Source organism: Mesoplodon bidens, assembly GCF_964165515.1.
Source record: "Mesoplodon bidens genome assembly, chromosome: 2".
NCBI classification, from domain to species: domain Eukaryota; kingdom Metazoa; phylum Chordata; class Mammalia; order Artiodactyla; family Ziphiidae; genus Mesoplodon; species Mesoplodon bidens.
Window position 1 is genome coordinate 45686370 of NC_138177.1, and position 14634 is coordinate 45701003.

General features: G+C 35.9%; 1 protein-coding gene across 17 annotated transcripts in view; it reads left to right on the forward strand.

Annotated features, from left to right (window-relative positions):
• LOC308612554 (uncharacterized protein) overlaps positions 1-13787 on the forward strand; it is a 164087-nt gene extending 150300 nt beyond the window's left edge. For 10 of the 17 annotated variants that reach the window (XR_014015118.1, XM_081225092.1, XM_081225088.1 and 7 more), the window contains one exon: positions 2912-4001. Coding sequence is in view for 9 of the 17 variants with exons in the window: in XM_081225092.1 (XP_081081218.1) it covers positions 2912-3117 (206 nt within the window). In the remaining 8 variants the exon portion in view is untranslated. Of the gene's footprint in view, positions 1-2369; positions 4002-13749 lie in introns of those variants that run through there. The other 7 variants (XR_014015117.1, XR_014015119.1, XR_014015122.1 and 4 more) reach the window with 2 other exon arrangements.
• The last annotated feature ends 847 nt before the right edge of the window (positions 13788-14634 follow it).

Here is a 14634-nt window from a genome sequence, read left to right on the forward strand (position 1 = left end):
CAACAGTGAGAGGCCCGCGTACCGCAAAAAAAAAAAAAAAAATCATGTCTCCTAAAACCAACTCCAAATGGAGTCATATAAACCCAAACACTAGAATCGGGAATTTTCCAGTAAGGGAGAACATTTTGGTAATATTAGTAATTTAGTTTTGTTGTAAGGAAATTAATTCAGTGATTTGTTCAGAATAGTTACAAAAATGTACAGTCTCAGAGATTAGTGAGGAATCCAGTTCCTGCTGGAGACAGCAATTCTCTGGTCTCCTAGAGGAGATAAATTATAATATTTTATTTGTATCACAGTGGGGGAAAGGAAGGGGAAGTTCTCTGGCTTCTGTCCCTTTGTCCTGGAAGAATTACAGACTTACATGGAACATATCTCCTGCTTTCTTGCCTTATTATTATTGTTTCCTTTTTTTCCTTGTTCATATTTGTTTGATTTTTTTTACCATTTTTATTGTGATATAAGTGACATATAATGTGTAAGTTTAAGGTGTACATTTGTGATGATTTGATTTGATATATGTGTATATTTCAAAATGATTATATCAATAAGGTTAGTTAACACATCCATCATCTCACACAGTTACCTTGTGTGTGTGTGTGTGTGTGTGTGTGTGTGTAGAACTTTAAAGATTGACTCTTAGAAACTTTCAAGTATACAATACAGTACTGTTTTGTCAACTTGCTGTACATTAGATCCCCAGAAATCACTCATTTCAAAACTGGAAATTTGTATCCTTTGACCACCTTCATCCATCCCATCCCACCTCCCTCAATCCCTGCCAACCACCAATCTGTTTTTATGAGTTTGGTTTTTTTAAAGACTCTACATATAAGTGAGCTCATATAGTATTTATGAGCATAATACCCACAATTTTCATCCAAGTTGTTGCAAATGGCATGATTTCCTTCTTTTTTATGGCTGAATAATATTCCATTATATATATCTGTATCTATCTGTCTATCTATCTATATTACATTTTTTTCCCATTCATCCATTGACAGACACTTATGTTGCTTCCATACCTTGGCTATTGTGAATAACACTGCTTTGAACATGGAATATAGATATCTCTTCAAGATAGTGATTTCATTTCCTTTGGACATGTACCTGAAAGTGGAATTCCTGGATCGTATGATAGTTCTATTTTTAATTTTTTGAGGAAACTTTGTACTCTCTCATACTGCACCAGTTTACACTCCCACCAACAGTGCACAGGGGATCCCTTTCATCCACATCCTTGCCAATACTTGTTATCTCTTGTCTTTTTGATGATAGCCATTCTAACAGGTGTGAGGTGATATCTCACTGTGGATTTGACTTGCATTTCCCTGATGATTAATGATGTTGAGCACCTTTCCATGTACCTGTTGGCCATTTGTATATCTTCTTTGGGAAAATGCCTATTCAGGTCCTTTGACTATAATTAATTGGGTTATTTGGGGTTTTAGTTTTGGTTTGGGGTTTATTTTGCTATTCAGTTGTATGAACTTCTACTATATTTTGGATATTAACCCCTTATCAGATATATGGTTTGCAAATATTTCTCCCATTCTGTAGGTTGCCTTTTCATATTATTAATTATTTATTTTGCTGCACAGAGGCTTTTAATCTTGATATAGTCCCACTTGTTTATTTTTGCTTTTGTTGCTTGTGCTTTAGGTGTCAAACCCAAGAAAATTATTGTCAAGACCAATGTCAAAGAGCTTACCTCCATGTTTTCTTCTAGGACTTCTGTAGTTTCAGATATTACATTTAAGTCTTAATCCATTTCAAGTTAATTTGTGTGAGTAATGTAAGGTAGGGATGTAGTTTCATTATTGAAGAGACTATCTTATCCTCTGTGTATTCTTAGCTCCCTTGACAAATACTGGTTGACATAAATGCATGAGTTTATTTTTGGGTTCTCAATTCTGTTCCACTGGTCTGTGTGTCTGCTTTTAATGCCAGTACCATACTGTTTTGATTACTATAGCCTTGTAATATAGTTTGAAACCTGTAAGTGTGCATCCTGCTTTTGTTCTTCTTTCTCAAGATCGCTTTGGTTATTCAGGGTCTCTCATGTGGTTCCACACAAATTTCAGGATTTCTTTTTCTATTTCCATTTTTAAAATGTCATTAAAATCTTGGTAGGGATTGCACTAAATCTGTAGATTGCTTTCAATAGTATGGACATTTTAACAATATTAATTCTTCCAGTCCATGAACATAGAATATCTTTTTATTTGTTTGTGTCTTCAATATCTTACATCAATGTTTTATACTTTTCAGTATACAGATCTTTCACCTCTTTGGTTAAGTTTATTCCTAAGTACTTTTATTCTTTTTGATGCTATTAAATGGGATTGTTTTCTTTATTTCTTTTTCAGATAGTTTGTTGTTAGTATATAGAAATGCAACCAATTTTTGCATATTGATTAAGAAAAGAAATGAGAGTTGCTGACAGGCAAATATGGAACATTCAAAGAGAAGCAGAAAAACTAAAACTATCTCTGAAAGATGCTGCTAAGAAGAACCAGAAGGATATCTGTGTAGTTCTGGCCAAAGAGGAGATCAGATCAAGGAAGGCTGTGAGCAAGCTTTATTCATCTAAAGCTCACATGAATTCTGTGCTCACAGGGATGAAGAACCAGCTTGTGGTCTTATGAGAGGCTGGTTCCTGTAGAAGAGCCCAGAAGTGATGAAGGCTATTCAGAGTCTTGTGAAGATTATATAAATCCAGTTCAAATAAATAGATTATAGAATGCAGATAAAATAAATAGATTAATAAATGCAGTCATTGTCCAAAGAGATGAAGAAGGCTGGGAACATGGAGAGATGTTAGAGAACACTTTTGAAAGCATAGATGATCAAGAAGAAATGGAAAAAGCAGCAGAAATGGAAATTGACAAAATTCTGTTTGAAATTACAGCAGGGGCCTTGGACAAAGCACCTAGTAAAGTGACCAATGCTGTTATGGAACCTGAATCTCCAGGAGTGACGGCCACCTCAGAAAGTGAAGGAGAGGAAGAGTCCCTGGAGGCCATGCATCCCAGCTGGCCATGCTTTGTGGCTAGGGGCCACCCTGCTGGGCCTCAGGCTTTTCTCATGGCCCACTTGCTGTGTGTACTCCTCTGATGCAGCTACTATTTTATGTATCTCTTGCCTACACCTCTGTGATGAGGCATTGCATTCTGGAGAAGATTCTCTCCTAATATCTCTTCACTCTCTGCAGAAGTTTTGTGATCTCAGCCAGACTGTTCTTATGAGAAGTGGTGTAATAAATGCATCATTTTTAGGAGTATAAACAGAAGTATCTTTTTAGGGGGGAAGCAAAGAAATCTGTCTTCTCACAAAACACTTTTGAGAATAGAGTTGATTGTCTGAATGTTGAGGACTCTATATTTTTTTGTATGTAAAACACTATATAAATAGATTTTAATAAATTTCTGCTTTAACACTTAGAAAAAAAATTAAAGTTTTCTAGGTATAAGATCATGTCATCTGCAAACAGAGAAAATTTTACTTCCTCCTTTCATCTTGGTTCCACTGGGTTTGGATGGTTTGTCAGATTCTGAGTGGGATGGAAGGGGGATGTGTTTAACCTACTGGACTCCAACATGAAACCGAAGGCCATGGCTTGATTAGCTATTTCTTACCATTCATCTCCTGGATGCAATATCAAGCAAGGGATTTGAGTTCCAGGTTGAAGCAGAGGATGGCAGGAACTTCTGTAAACTTACCTGCAGACCACAGATTAGCTGTTATACACATTGGCAATTGCCTTGAACCCCTCAGCCCCCCAGAAGGGATGGTCCAGATGCAAAATTGAATGACTATGAAGGTAAAAGTTATAGGGAAAATGAACTGAGTCAATGGGAAGCTTCCTTTGGGTCATTCCATGGTCTGACTGCCCACTCCTTTTCTCCTTCCCAACGAATCAGGATGCACCCAATAAGCTGTACACATTTACTGAGGTATCATGTCAGGCACAGTATGAGGTGCTAGCAATACTAAGTGAATTAGATGGTCTTTCTCAGTGCAGCTGAGATAAATAGATGATGGCTATCACTATCATGGTACTTGCTACATTATATTTACGTGCTTGTCTCTGTGTTCACTCTCTGTGTGCTCCTTTGGAGCAGAGAGTCAATGTTATCTAACTTTGTGTTCCCAATGCTTACCACAGTGCTTAAAAATAGTTTCTGGATAAATAAATACATTTTTTGGATAAAGTAATAAGGGAAAGACTATAACAAGTTTATATATTATTACAGGGAGACAAATAGACTTGAAAACAAATATGCCCATTAAAGGTGCTGTGATTAAAGTCCACAAAGGAGTGTGAGAAAGAAAGGTAATTAGTTCTAAGAAGTAGGTGGTGACACAAAGAAGATTTAAAAAGTAGGTGATTTTTGAGATAATTTTAAAAAGATAAATAAATGTTGGTTTGCTAGACAGGGATAGGGGGGAGGATATTAGAAGCATTGCAGGTAGAAAAAAAAAAAGTTGAGCAAAGGTATGGATCATGGTGATGTAGAATAGCATTGTGAATGACAGAGATGGGAGGTGTGAGATGTTTCCTGTGATGAGAACATAAGCTGTGGGCAGAAGTTTGTTGAGAGAGTTTCTAGAGAAGAGAATATATATGCCAATTAAGGGGTTTGAACTTTATCTCAAGGGCAGTGGAAGTCTGTTAGAGGGTTTTAAGCACAAAAGAGATTTAAATAAAACTACTTTTTGTGTTGTTGTTAAGGAAGATCTCAGCTGATGATTGTATTCAGGAATTTTTCACGAGGTCAAGATCAGAGTAGACAGTGTTTTAAGGAGAGGGAACAACTGCAAGAATGTTGGAAAGCTAGAGATCAGAAAAAGCATGGTTCATGAAAAAAAATGTTCAGAGCAGAGCGACAATAACAGGAGTTCCAAAGAGAAACGATTAGAGTCAAGCTGCAGCAGGGGGCACAGAAGGGAGAAGTGACACCAGAGAACTTAAAAAGAAAAGACAGAGTATAGGCATTAACTGGATATGTGGGCGAGTGCGGGGGTCAGGTGACTCCCAGTTCAGCCTGGATGACTGGGTGGACAGTTATGCCACTCCTGACAGTAAAAGAGGTGGTAGAAGGAGCAGATTTGGGGAGGGGAATCTGATTGGTGAAGTTTTATGTATATTGTTTGGAAATGTGTGTGGAACACCAGGTTGAGATGGTTCAGTAAGCAGAATGCAGTTTAGGAATGAGGTTTGATATAGAAATGACAACACTGGCCTCAGCAACATAGAGACCAGTAGAAGTTCAGGGAGTAAAAGAGATTACCTGGGAGAAATCTCATTCAATGTATTGTGAAATAAAAACAGTACGAAAAATAAAATCTTGGGATAGAGGTAGCATGTCAACATTAAGTAACAGGCAGGGGAAGAAGAGCCAGAGAAGGAACTGCTGGGGTTCTACATTTTTGACCAGGCAGGAAAAAGATAAAGAAGTAAGGAACTAGAGAGATGCAAAGACAAAGTGAAGAATTAAATTTAAAATTTACAAATCAACAAAGAAGGAGAGGTGGAAAGTCCAGCAGAGGTAAATACTGTATCTGAAGAGAAGTGATGGAATTGGATGAAGAAGAGTTGAAGGGGTTGAGCTCATACTGAAGGGCAGATGGTGCATCCCATGAACCTGGAGGAAAGGGGGCAAATTGTCGACTGGGCAAGGAAGACTCCAGAATTAGTTATAGATTCAAGGATGGGAATTCCCACCTGTTAACCTTGGTTTTCTCAGTAAAGTAAGAGGCAAATTCATTTGCTGAAAGAGGAGGGTTGATGGTGGCAAAGGAGTAAGAAAATGGATAAAGGGGTGGAATAGCAAATCTGGGAATTGGGAGAAGGCTTAACCAGGTATAAGCATAATAGAGAAATGGAAGGATTTCATGGAATCCCACGTCCCTCCTAATTTCTTGAGGGAAATTTGTTTCTGACTGTCAGAAAAAGAATAAAAATTTCCTAAGGACATGCAATCAGCTAAATAAATTGTGAAACAGAGATCATATTCTATTTTAATGAAGTATGAAAACCCACAGTTTTTATATCAAAATAAAAGCCAAGCAACTAAGCATTAGGATATATTGGGACTGGAATCACTAGTGTCCAAATGTCAAAGATGAGGGAAAGAATAGCATAGCCCATGGATAAAAATCAATGTATTGTGCCCCCCTAATTAACAAACAAATAATAAAATACTCCAAGCCCAAGTGTAGATTGTACTGCTATGCTTGTAGCAAGATAGGTTCGCAGACCATAAATTTGAGGTGACATGAATTTAAACAGTTGTGAGAATGCTTAGCAGCTCAGCCATTAGAACAGTGTCAGATGGTAGATGGCCACTCTGAACCCAAAGCAGAGGGTTTTTGTGTCCTGTGTATCAGAAGGACAGAGCAGAGGGTCCTTCCCTGGAGAAACATCTGAGTCCTAAATGGAAGGCCAGTGTCCAATTAAGAAGAACATTGGATCAAAAGCTCCAACCTCCTTTTCCCAGTAAAACAGACAATGTTCTGGCCAGCCTAATCAAGAGAAAAGATAGAAATTAAACATCAATCATCAATTTAAAATCTTTTAGTAACCTCGTTATAAAAATGTACTACCTTGATATGATTTAAAATCTCTCGCCACTTAAGTGTCCATCAACAGATGAATGGATAAAGAAGATGTGGCCCATATATACAATGGAATATTACTCAGCCATAAAAAGAAACGAAATTGAGTTATTTGTAGTGAGGTGGATGGACCTAGAGTCTGTCATACAGAGTGAAGTAAGTCAGAAAGAGAAAAACAAATACCATACGCTAACACATATATATATGGAATCTAAGAAAAAAAAATGTCATGAAGAACCTAGGGGTAAGACGGGAATAAAGACACAGACCTACTAGAGAATGGACTTGAGGATATGGGGAGGGGGAAGGGTAAGCTGTGACAAAGTGAGAGAGTGGCATGGACATATATACACTACCAAACGTAAAATAGCTAGTGGGAAGCAGCCGCATAGCACAGGGAGATCAGCTGGGTGGTTTGTGACCACCTAGAGGGGTGGGATAGGGAGGGTGGGAGGGAGGGAGACGCAAGAGGGAGGAGATATGGGAACATATGTATATGTATAGCTGATTCACTTTGTTATAAAGCAGAAACTAACACACCATTGTAAAGCAATTATACTCCAATAAAGATGTAAAAAATAAATAAATTAATTAATTAAATAAAATTTCTCTCTGAAACCAACAGCCAATACTTACAATACTTAAAAGTAAAATAGCAGAAACATTCTTATTAAAGGTAAGACTAAGATAAGGATGACATCATAATTATTCATTTTATGCTATTCTGAAGTTATAGCCAATGGAAAAGGGCAGAAAAGAGAAATAAGAAAAATAATTATTGGAGAAGAAAGAAAAATTATTATTTACAGACTATATGTCTATCTAGAAAATTCATGAGAATAAATTTGAAAATTATTTGAACTAGTTAGAAGGTTTAAAAAGATGATCAGTTACAAAATTAATATAGAACAATTTACTAGATTCCAGAAATTATCAATTAAAAAGCACAATGAAAAAAGTTCTGCCCAGCAGAGTAACAAAAACTACAAAAAGTTATAATATCTAGGAAAAAATTTAATAAAAGCTCTGTTAGAGCTACATGAAAAACAACTGGAAAATTTTACTGAGGGACATTAAAAACAACTTTAAAAAGTTGATGCTGCTGCTGTTTTCATGAATGGTGAGATAGAAGAGTATAAATATATTGATTGTCCTCAAACAGACATATTTATACACAAATCCCCAATTGTTTTATACAACTAGTTAAAATTATGACTTTACCTACATACATGAGCTTATTCATTTATGAAAAGCCAAGAAAAAACACTGAAAAAAATGAGAGGGAATTTGTACCATCAGAAAGCTATAAGTTATTTTAAATGTACATTTGTATATCCATAGGTTGTTTAGAACCAGAAAGAAACCCTAGTATAATTAAGAACTTAGAATAAGGTAAAGTTGAAATTTAAATTTGTGAGAAAATGGTGGAGTACCCACTAGATGAAGCAGGATAAATGGTGACTATAAGTTATAACCTCTACTAGACCAGTGTAAGTGTCTGCTTGGATTTGCCAGCCTCTGCCTCCTCCTGAGCTGCCATTCCTCATCTTCTAACAGCCCTGCTCCCCCAGGCTCCAGGCACAGCCTCCTTTGCTCTTTCTGTCATACAGAAGACATAGCAGTTCCAGCAGCCACGTAAGATTCAACTGAGTCGATGGAGCCCAGACTTCCCAGCAGCTGCCTGGAATGTTTAGGTAACGCAACTCAGAAGCACAAACCATGACCATCAAAAGAAAGGAGACAGAGCTGACAGATCAGTTCCTCTCTCCTCATCCTCCTCTTCTCCATTGGACTCATGCATTGGCTGTGTCAGCCTCTCCCTCTGTTGAAATCCTGCATCTGGGCAATGGCTGTGTTTTCCTGTGAAACTGTGGCTAGTCTCATAACAATGCACCACGTTTGATTTTCTTTCCTCCTTCCCTTCCTTACTTCCTCATTTTCCTTTTCTTACTCTTGATGCCCTGGTATCCCTTTCCCCCCAAACCTCTAATATGTAAGCTTTTCCTCAGGCTCTACTTTACTAGGAACTGGGGCTCAGACACATTCCTTCTTCACACTTCATACTAAAATACATCATAGATGGATTAGAGCATTACAACGTAAAAACAGTGCATAAAAGATGAAAAAGAAAATATTAGTGTATCTATCTATAAAGATGTATGATACAGAGGTGCAGAAAATCTTTTTACTCCAAAATTTGATAGATTTGACTTTATACAATCTTAAACCTTTGCAGAAGGATCATAAGCAAAATTAAATAACAAATAACAAAGAAAATATTTGAAATGCCTTACACAGAAATAGGTTAACATACGTTAATAGATTGGTATAAGTTAATATATAAGAAGCACTTAATAAATACATTTTAAAAATCTTAACAGAAAAAACTAGACTAAGAATTTGAACAAGTAATCCACAAAAAAGAAACCCAAAGGATTGAAAAATTTATGAAAAAAAATTCAGGCTTACTAAAATCAAGGAAACACAAATGAAAGCAACAATAATTTATTATTTTCTTCTAACAGATTTTTTAAGGTTAAAACAAAAGGCAATGCCCCAAATCAAGGAGGGTGCAAATGTGCTTTCACAAACTACTGGGAGTTCTGTAATTTGGTATGTTCTTTCTGGAAATATATACCAAAATTTCATTTTTTTCTTATCCTTTAAACTAATAAATCCACATATAAAAATGTATCCTAAGGAAATGATCAGAGATCTAAGACTTATGTTGAAAGATATTTAAAGCAATATGGTCTCTTGTTGTTGTAAACACCTGGAAACAAGACAAACACCAAAGAAAGGGACTGGCTAAATAGATTTTTGTATATTAATAAGATGGGATTCTCTGCACCTATTTCATATTTTCATATACAAAATGTTGTGGGAAAATGTCCTCAACATATGCTGGAATATAAAAAACTGCTTATAAAATTATGTAAAATAAAATTTTAAATAGAAAAACCCAAAGGATTTACACAGTATATGCAACTCTCTTCTCTCCTTTAACATCTTCTCCAAGACAAAACTAAACTAAACTCAACATGAACTACGGAATGTTTGGAAGCACAAACATTAAAAAAAAATTAATGATGAGTCACTGGTGTGTTTTTTCTAGAATAACTTTTGCTAATTTCTTAATCATAAAATATTATTTTTAAATGATTTTGAGCCATAGACCTAAATGTGAAAGATGAAACTATAAAAATTCTAGAATAAAATATAGGATAAAATCTTAGGACCTTGAGGCAGTTGCAGATTTCAAAGCTCAAACTATTTTATGATTTTAGAAAAAAGAAGTGACAATTGGACTTTATTAAAATTTAAAAATTTTGCTCCCCAAAAGATAATTTTAAGAAATTAGAAGGCAAGCCACAAAATGAAAGAAAATATTTTCAATGTGTGTTTTTAACTGCTTTTATCTAGAATAGATGAAGAATCCTTATAATTCAATGAGAAGACAACCCAATTCTGAAAATAGGCAAAATATTTGAATACACAGTTCACAAAGATATACAATGGCCTAACCACATGAAAATATGGTCAAAATCATTAGTTATCATGGAAATGCAAATTAAACTACAAAGAGATACCATTATGTACCCACTAGAATGGTTGAAATTAAAGGCTGATAATACTAAATGTTGGCAAGGATGTGAAACAAGCAGAACTCACATATGTTGTTGTGTGAATGTAAAATGGTGCCACCACTTTGAAAAACTGTCTGTTTCTTAAAAAGTTAAACATATACCTACCATACCACCAGCCTTTCTACCCCTAGGTATTTACCCAAAAGGAAGAAAAATATATGTCCACACAAAATATTGTGTGTAATATTCCTGGCAGTTTATTTGAAATAGCCCCAAACTGGAAATAATCCAATGTCCATCAATTGGTGAATAAATAATCAAATAGTGGTATATCTATACAATCAAATATTTTTCAGCAATAAAAAAGAATGAATTCCTGATATATACACCAATATGAATGAATTTCAATGTGATTTTGCTAAGTAAAAGAAGCCAGATACAAAAGATTTCATGCTGTATGATTAGTTTTCATTCTCTATAGCATTTATATAAATGTAATCTATCCAAAAAAACTAATCTAATCAAAACCAGATCAATAGTTGCCTATGGCCAGGAGTAGAGGGAGGGATGGTTGGTCAAAGGACACAAGGTAATTTTGGAGAATTATGAAAATTTTCTGTATCTTGATAGTGGTGGAAGTTTCATGGATACATACATTTGTCAAAACTCATTGAATTGTACACTTTAAATGGATGTATTGATAGTTAATAATATATAAGTTATACATCAATAAAGTTATCTAAGAATTATTTTCTTCCTGTGTTCCTTGCTGGCTGAAAACTACTCAATCTTGATTACTTCTTTGCTTATTGCCTGTTCTCCTACTTATTATTGTTTTGCTATAGTAGATTTAGGGATACAATTATAATTGCTTCTTTGTGTGTGTGTGTGTGTGTGTGTGTGTGTGTGTGTGTGTAAGAGAGAGAGAGAGAGAGAGAGAGAGGGAGAGAGGGAGAACTGAGAAAGAAGAGATTGAAAATTCCAAAATGCTAGGGGATTTTTGGTGAAGAGAAAGTTCCAGAGGCTTGGAATCCAGAGTACAGGTGGATGTATGGGACTTGGAGAGTGATGACAGGATATTGGAAAATTTGAGGTGGACGCATGAGAATCTGAACTAGCCATGTCTGATAACCTCAAATGTTCCACAAATGAAAAATAACATATTCTGTAAGATGGTCCTGGATGGACTGGTAGTTGAGGAGAGTACAATGCACTATAGAAGTCAACAAGAAATGAATAAACGGTTAAATTGAAACAGGTGAAGGTCAAGGGATGATCAGGAAACTCCAGAACAAGGTGAACCCTCTTCGTGCTCTCAGTGTTTTTTCAGGCCCTTCTCCTCCTATGATGTCCATGGGGGAATAGCACATTGCTGACCTTTGATTATCAACCCACCTTACTTTCTCAGATCTGAACTTCACAAATATTTTACAACTGTCTAGAGGTTCAATGTGGAGAAATTAGGAAATGGAGGTTCTTCTACCCTGGTTATTGATAGGTCTTTGTTTGATTTTCTTAAGAATCACCAGATCTGGTCTCTCTCCAGCTGATGGAGGCATGATACTCATGATGTAGATCCATCTCCAGTAAGCAACATTCCTGGTCTTCCCTTGCTAAAAGGAATATACTATTTTGCATGCAGTATGTCCATTGAAGATCCTTTGCTTTCTACCAGCATGGTGAAAATGTAGTCCTGCTTAGGAGGGTCCTACGTGCCTACTAACTGGGTTGTGAGGTTGGAACTATGGCTGAGAGGATCTGTGCCAGATAAATGTATTATAATGACTTTAGTCTGTATCATCAGTCTTAGATAATTGTACTGCAGCAGACAAGACTTTCTTCCAGAGGCAGACTGTTAGAATGCATGACATAATAGTGCCATGATTAATCTGACCTAGCCCTCATGGGAGGGTCAAGAGGTACAAATTCACAGGCTCCTATAACTACTGTAAAGTGATACATCAACACGACATTTGGGGGTGAAGTATCAATCATAAAATACATTGTTAAAAATAACACTTGGTGAAAATAAATACTTGGCTCTTTAGACCCCAATAAAGAGGACAATTAACATTATAAATAAGGTATACTTCTGATATTTTGATTTAGGTTTTTAGAATTTAAACTTAGATTGCTGATACTCGTCATTGCATCATTATTGAGAATACAGAAAGATTCCCCTCCTACCTTGCTTCTATTTTTCAAAACTCGGTAGAAAATTTATATATGATATTGCTGAAAGATACTTTCCAAATATTAGTAACTGATCTCTATGTGATCAATTGTATACTTGATTAACCTTAATTGCCAAGATAGCAAAGAAAAGAGTACTCTTTACTATTTTCTGATGTTTTGTTTCTGATCATAGTTGTAGAAGAACTAAAATAAATGGTTTCAGGAGAGAATAACTAGGAGGCTAATTAAGTAAGGTCTGTTTATAATTGTATTTTCAAGGCATTTATTGGTCTTAACTAAAAGATTCTATTTTCATTCAAGATATTAGGGCCCACTAAAGGGTAGTGAGGCAATCAAGTGCCGGCACAATGTGTTATCTGGGAGAACAGGGAGTATGGGGTCCTGCAGAGCTGACTGTACTCTATCCTTTTTTTTAAAAAGCTAAGAATGAGATTGAAAATTCCAAAATACTAGGTATTAATAGGTGGAGAGAAATAGCCCAGGGACCCCTAGAGGCATAAGATCTAGATACACAGGGAGGAATAGGGTCCTCTGTTCTGAGGGTTTTACATGCATTACATTTAATCCTCACAACTCTATGAGATAGTAGTATTATTGTCCCTATTTTTCAGGTAAGAAAACTGAGGCACAGAGAGATAATTTGTGCATATTCACAAAATTACTAAGTGGAGGAACAAAGACTTTCATCTCTACAATCTGGGCCGAAATTCTTGTAGATGTATTATGATTAGTAGGTAATATGTTTTATCAAAAGTAGCTAGCACGGTGTCCTACACATAATAGATGCTTGAGGTGCCAAAAATATCAAATGGCATTAATTGATCTGGATTTCATAGTAAGACAAAATCAGCTGGTGTCTACAGATTTTAAAGTCTCAACCCGATAACAAATTGTAATCCTTAAACACAGTGTAAGGGGGAAATAACACACATGCTCTGTTCTTCCTGTTATATGCAGTCAGTGTGGTCGATATAGGACCCTACTCTGCAAACCAAAGTACACAGTGTGTGTGGTGGAGAAGCCAGGTTGGTGAGGGGGGTGAGGAAGAGGAGACTGCTCCCATCAATCACGTGGAGTTCTTTGATTTGCCCTCACTGTGTTAAAACGACCAGTTAAATCAATAACTTTGGAGTGGAAGTGGGAAGATTCAAACTTGTTAGGCAACACATGGAAAAAATAATCTGATCAGTTGGCTGATAGCCCCCAATCAGTGCTTGCAAAATTAAGAAAGGAACTCCAACTGGTTACTTATTTCTGGCAGACCCTAAACTCCCAGCTATTTTATTAAAGGAGTTTAACGTAAGGACAGATGCTAAGACTTGACCCATTAATTGTTCTGTTTTAGCAGAAGAGCGGGATGTGGAGGAGATGTGGGGTGTGGAGGTGGGTAAGTGCACACTTGACTTCATACTTTTTGCTTTTTTCAAGGTGAATCTTGCTGGGTTAATCTCCAAAGAACCATAGTTAGTGGTGTATCTGCCTAAGGAATGCTAGCAAATGTATATCCTTTCTCCATTCACATACTATTAAGAGGTTTTCAGTATTCTCCTCATTGAATTTGATATCTTATATACCATAAAGAAGTTCCACAGGGAGGGAGGGAGACGCAAGAGGGAAGGGATGTGGGAGCAGATGTATATGTATGACTGATTCACTTTGTTATAAAGCAGAAACTAATAATAAAAAAAAGAAGTTCCACGATAGAAGATTTTTATTTTAATTAAAAAAAATTCTTTTGCTTTTGAGCATTTCTGTCTCTTGCTTGGAACTTTGGGAAGAATGTAGGAGGCCTTCCATAGTTAATAAAAGCAAACTAAAGCCAATAATCACCTTCTGGTACTTCTTTCCACGTATTCTAATTTTTTAATGGAGAAAATGCATTCTTAAATTAAATATGCATAATAAGGAATACTAATAATAAGAATAAAGTGGAATATGTGAGAATGAATCTCGTGTTGTAAGCAAAATGCATTTGAGTTGCAAAGGATAAAAGCTGGCTTGAATTAGTAAGAATCAGTGCAAAAAAGAAAAGCCTCATAATGTTCATAAATTGTTCATAATTGTATGGATTTTAAATATAAAAGTTGGCAGTGGCAAAAGCTAAAAGCCATTAGGAGAGATACCATTGTGCAATGTACTAGGAGCAGCAAGTCACAATCTTATGAAAAAAAATCCCCTCTAGATTTGTCTAAAATTTCGATAACCATACTTGAGACTTATCTTGATGTTT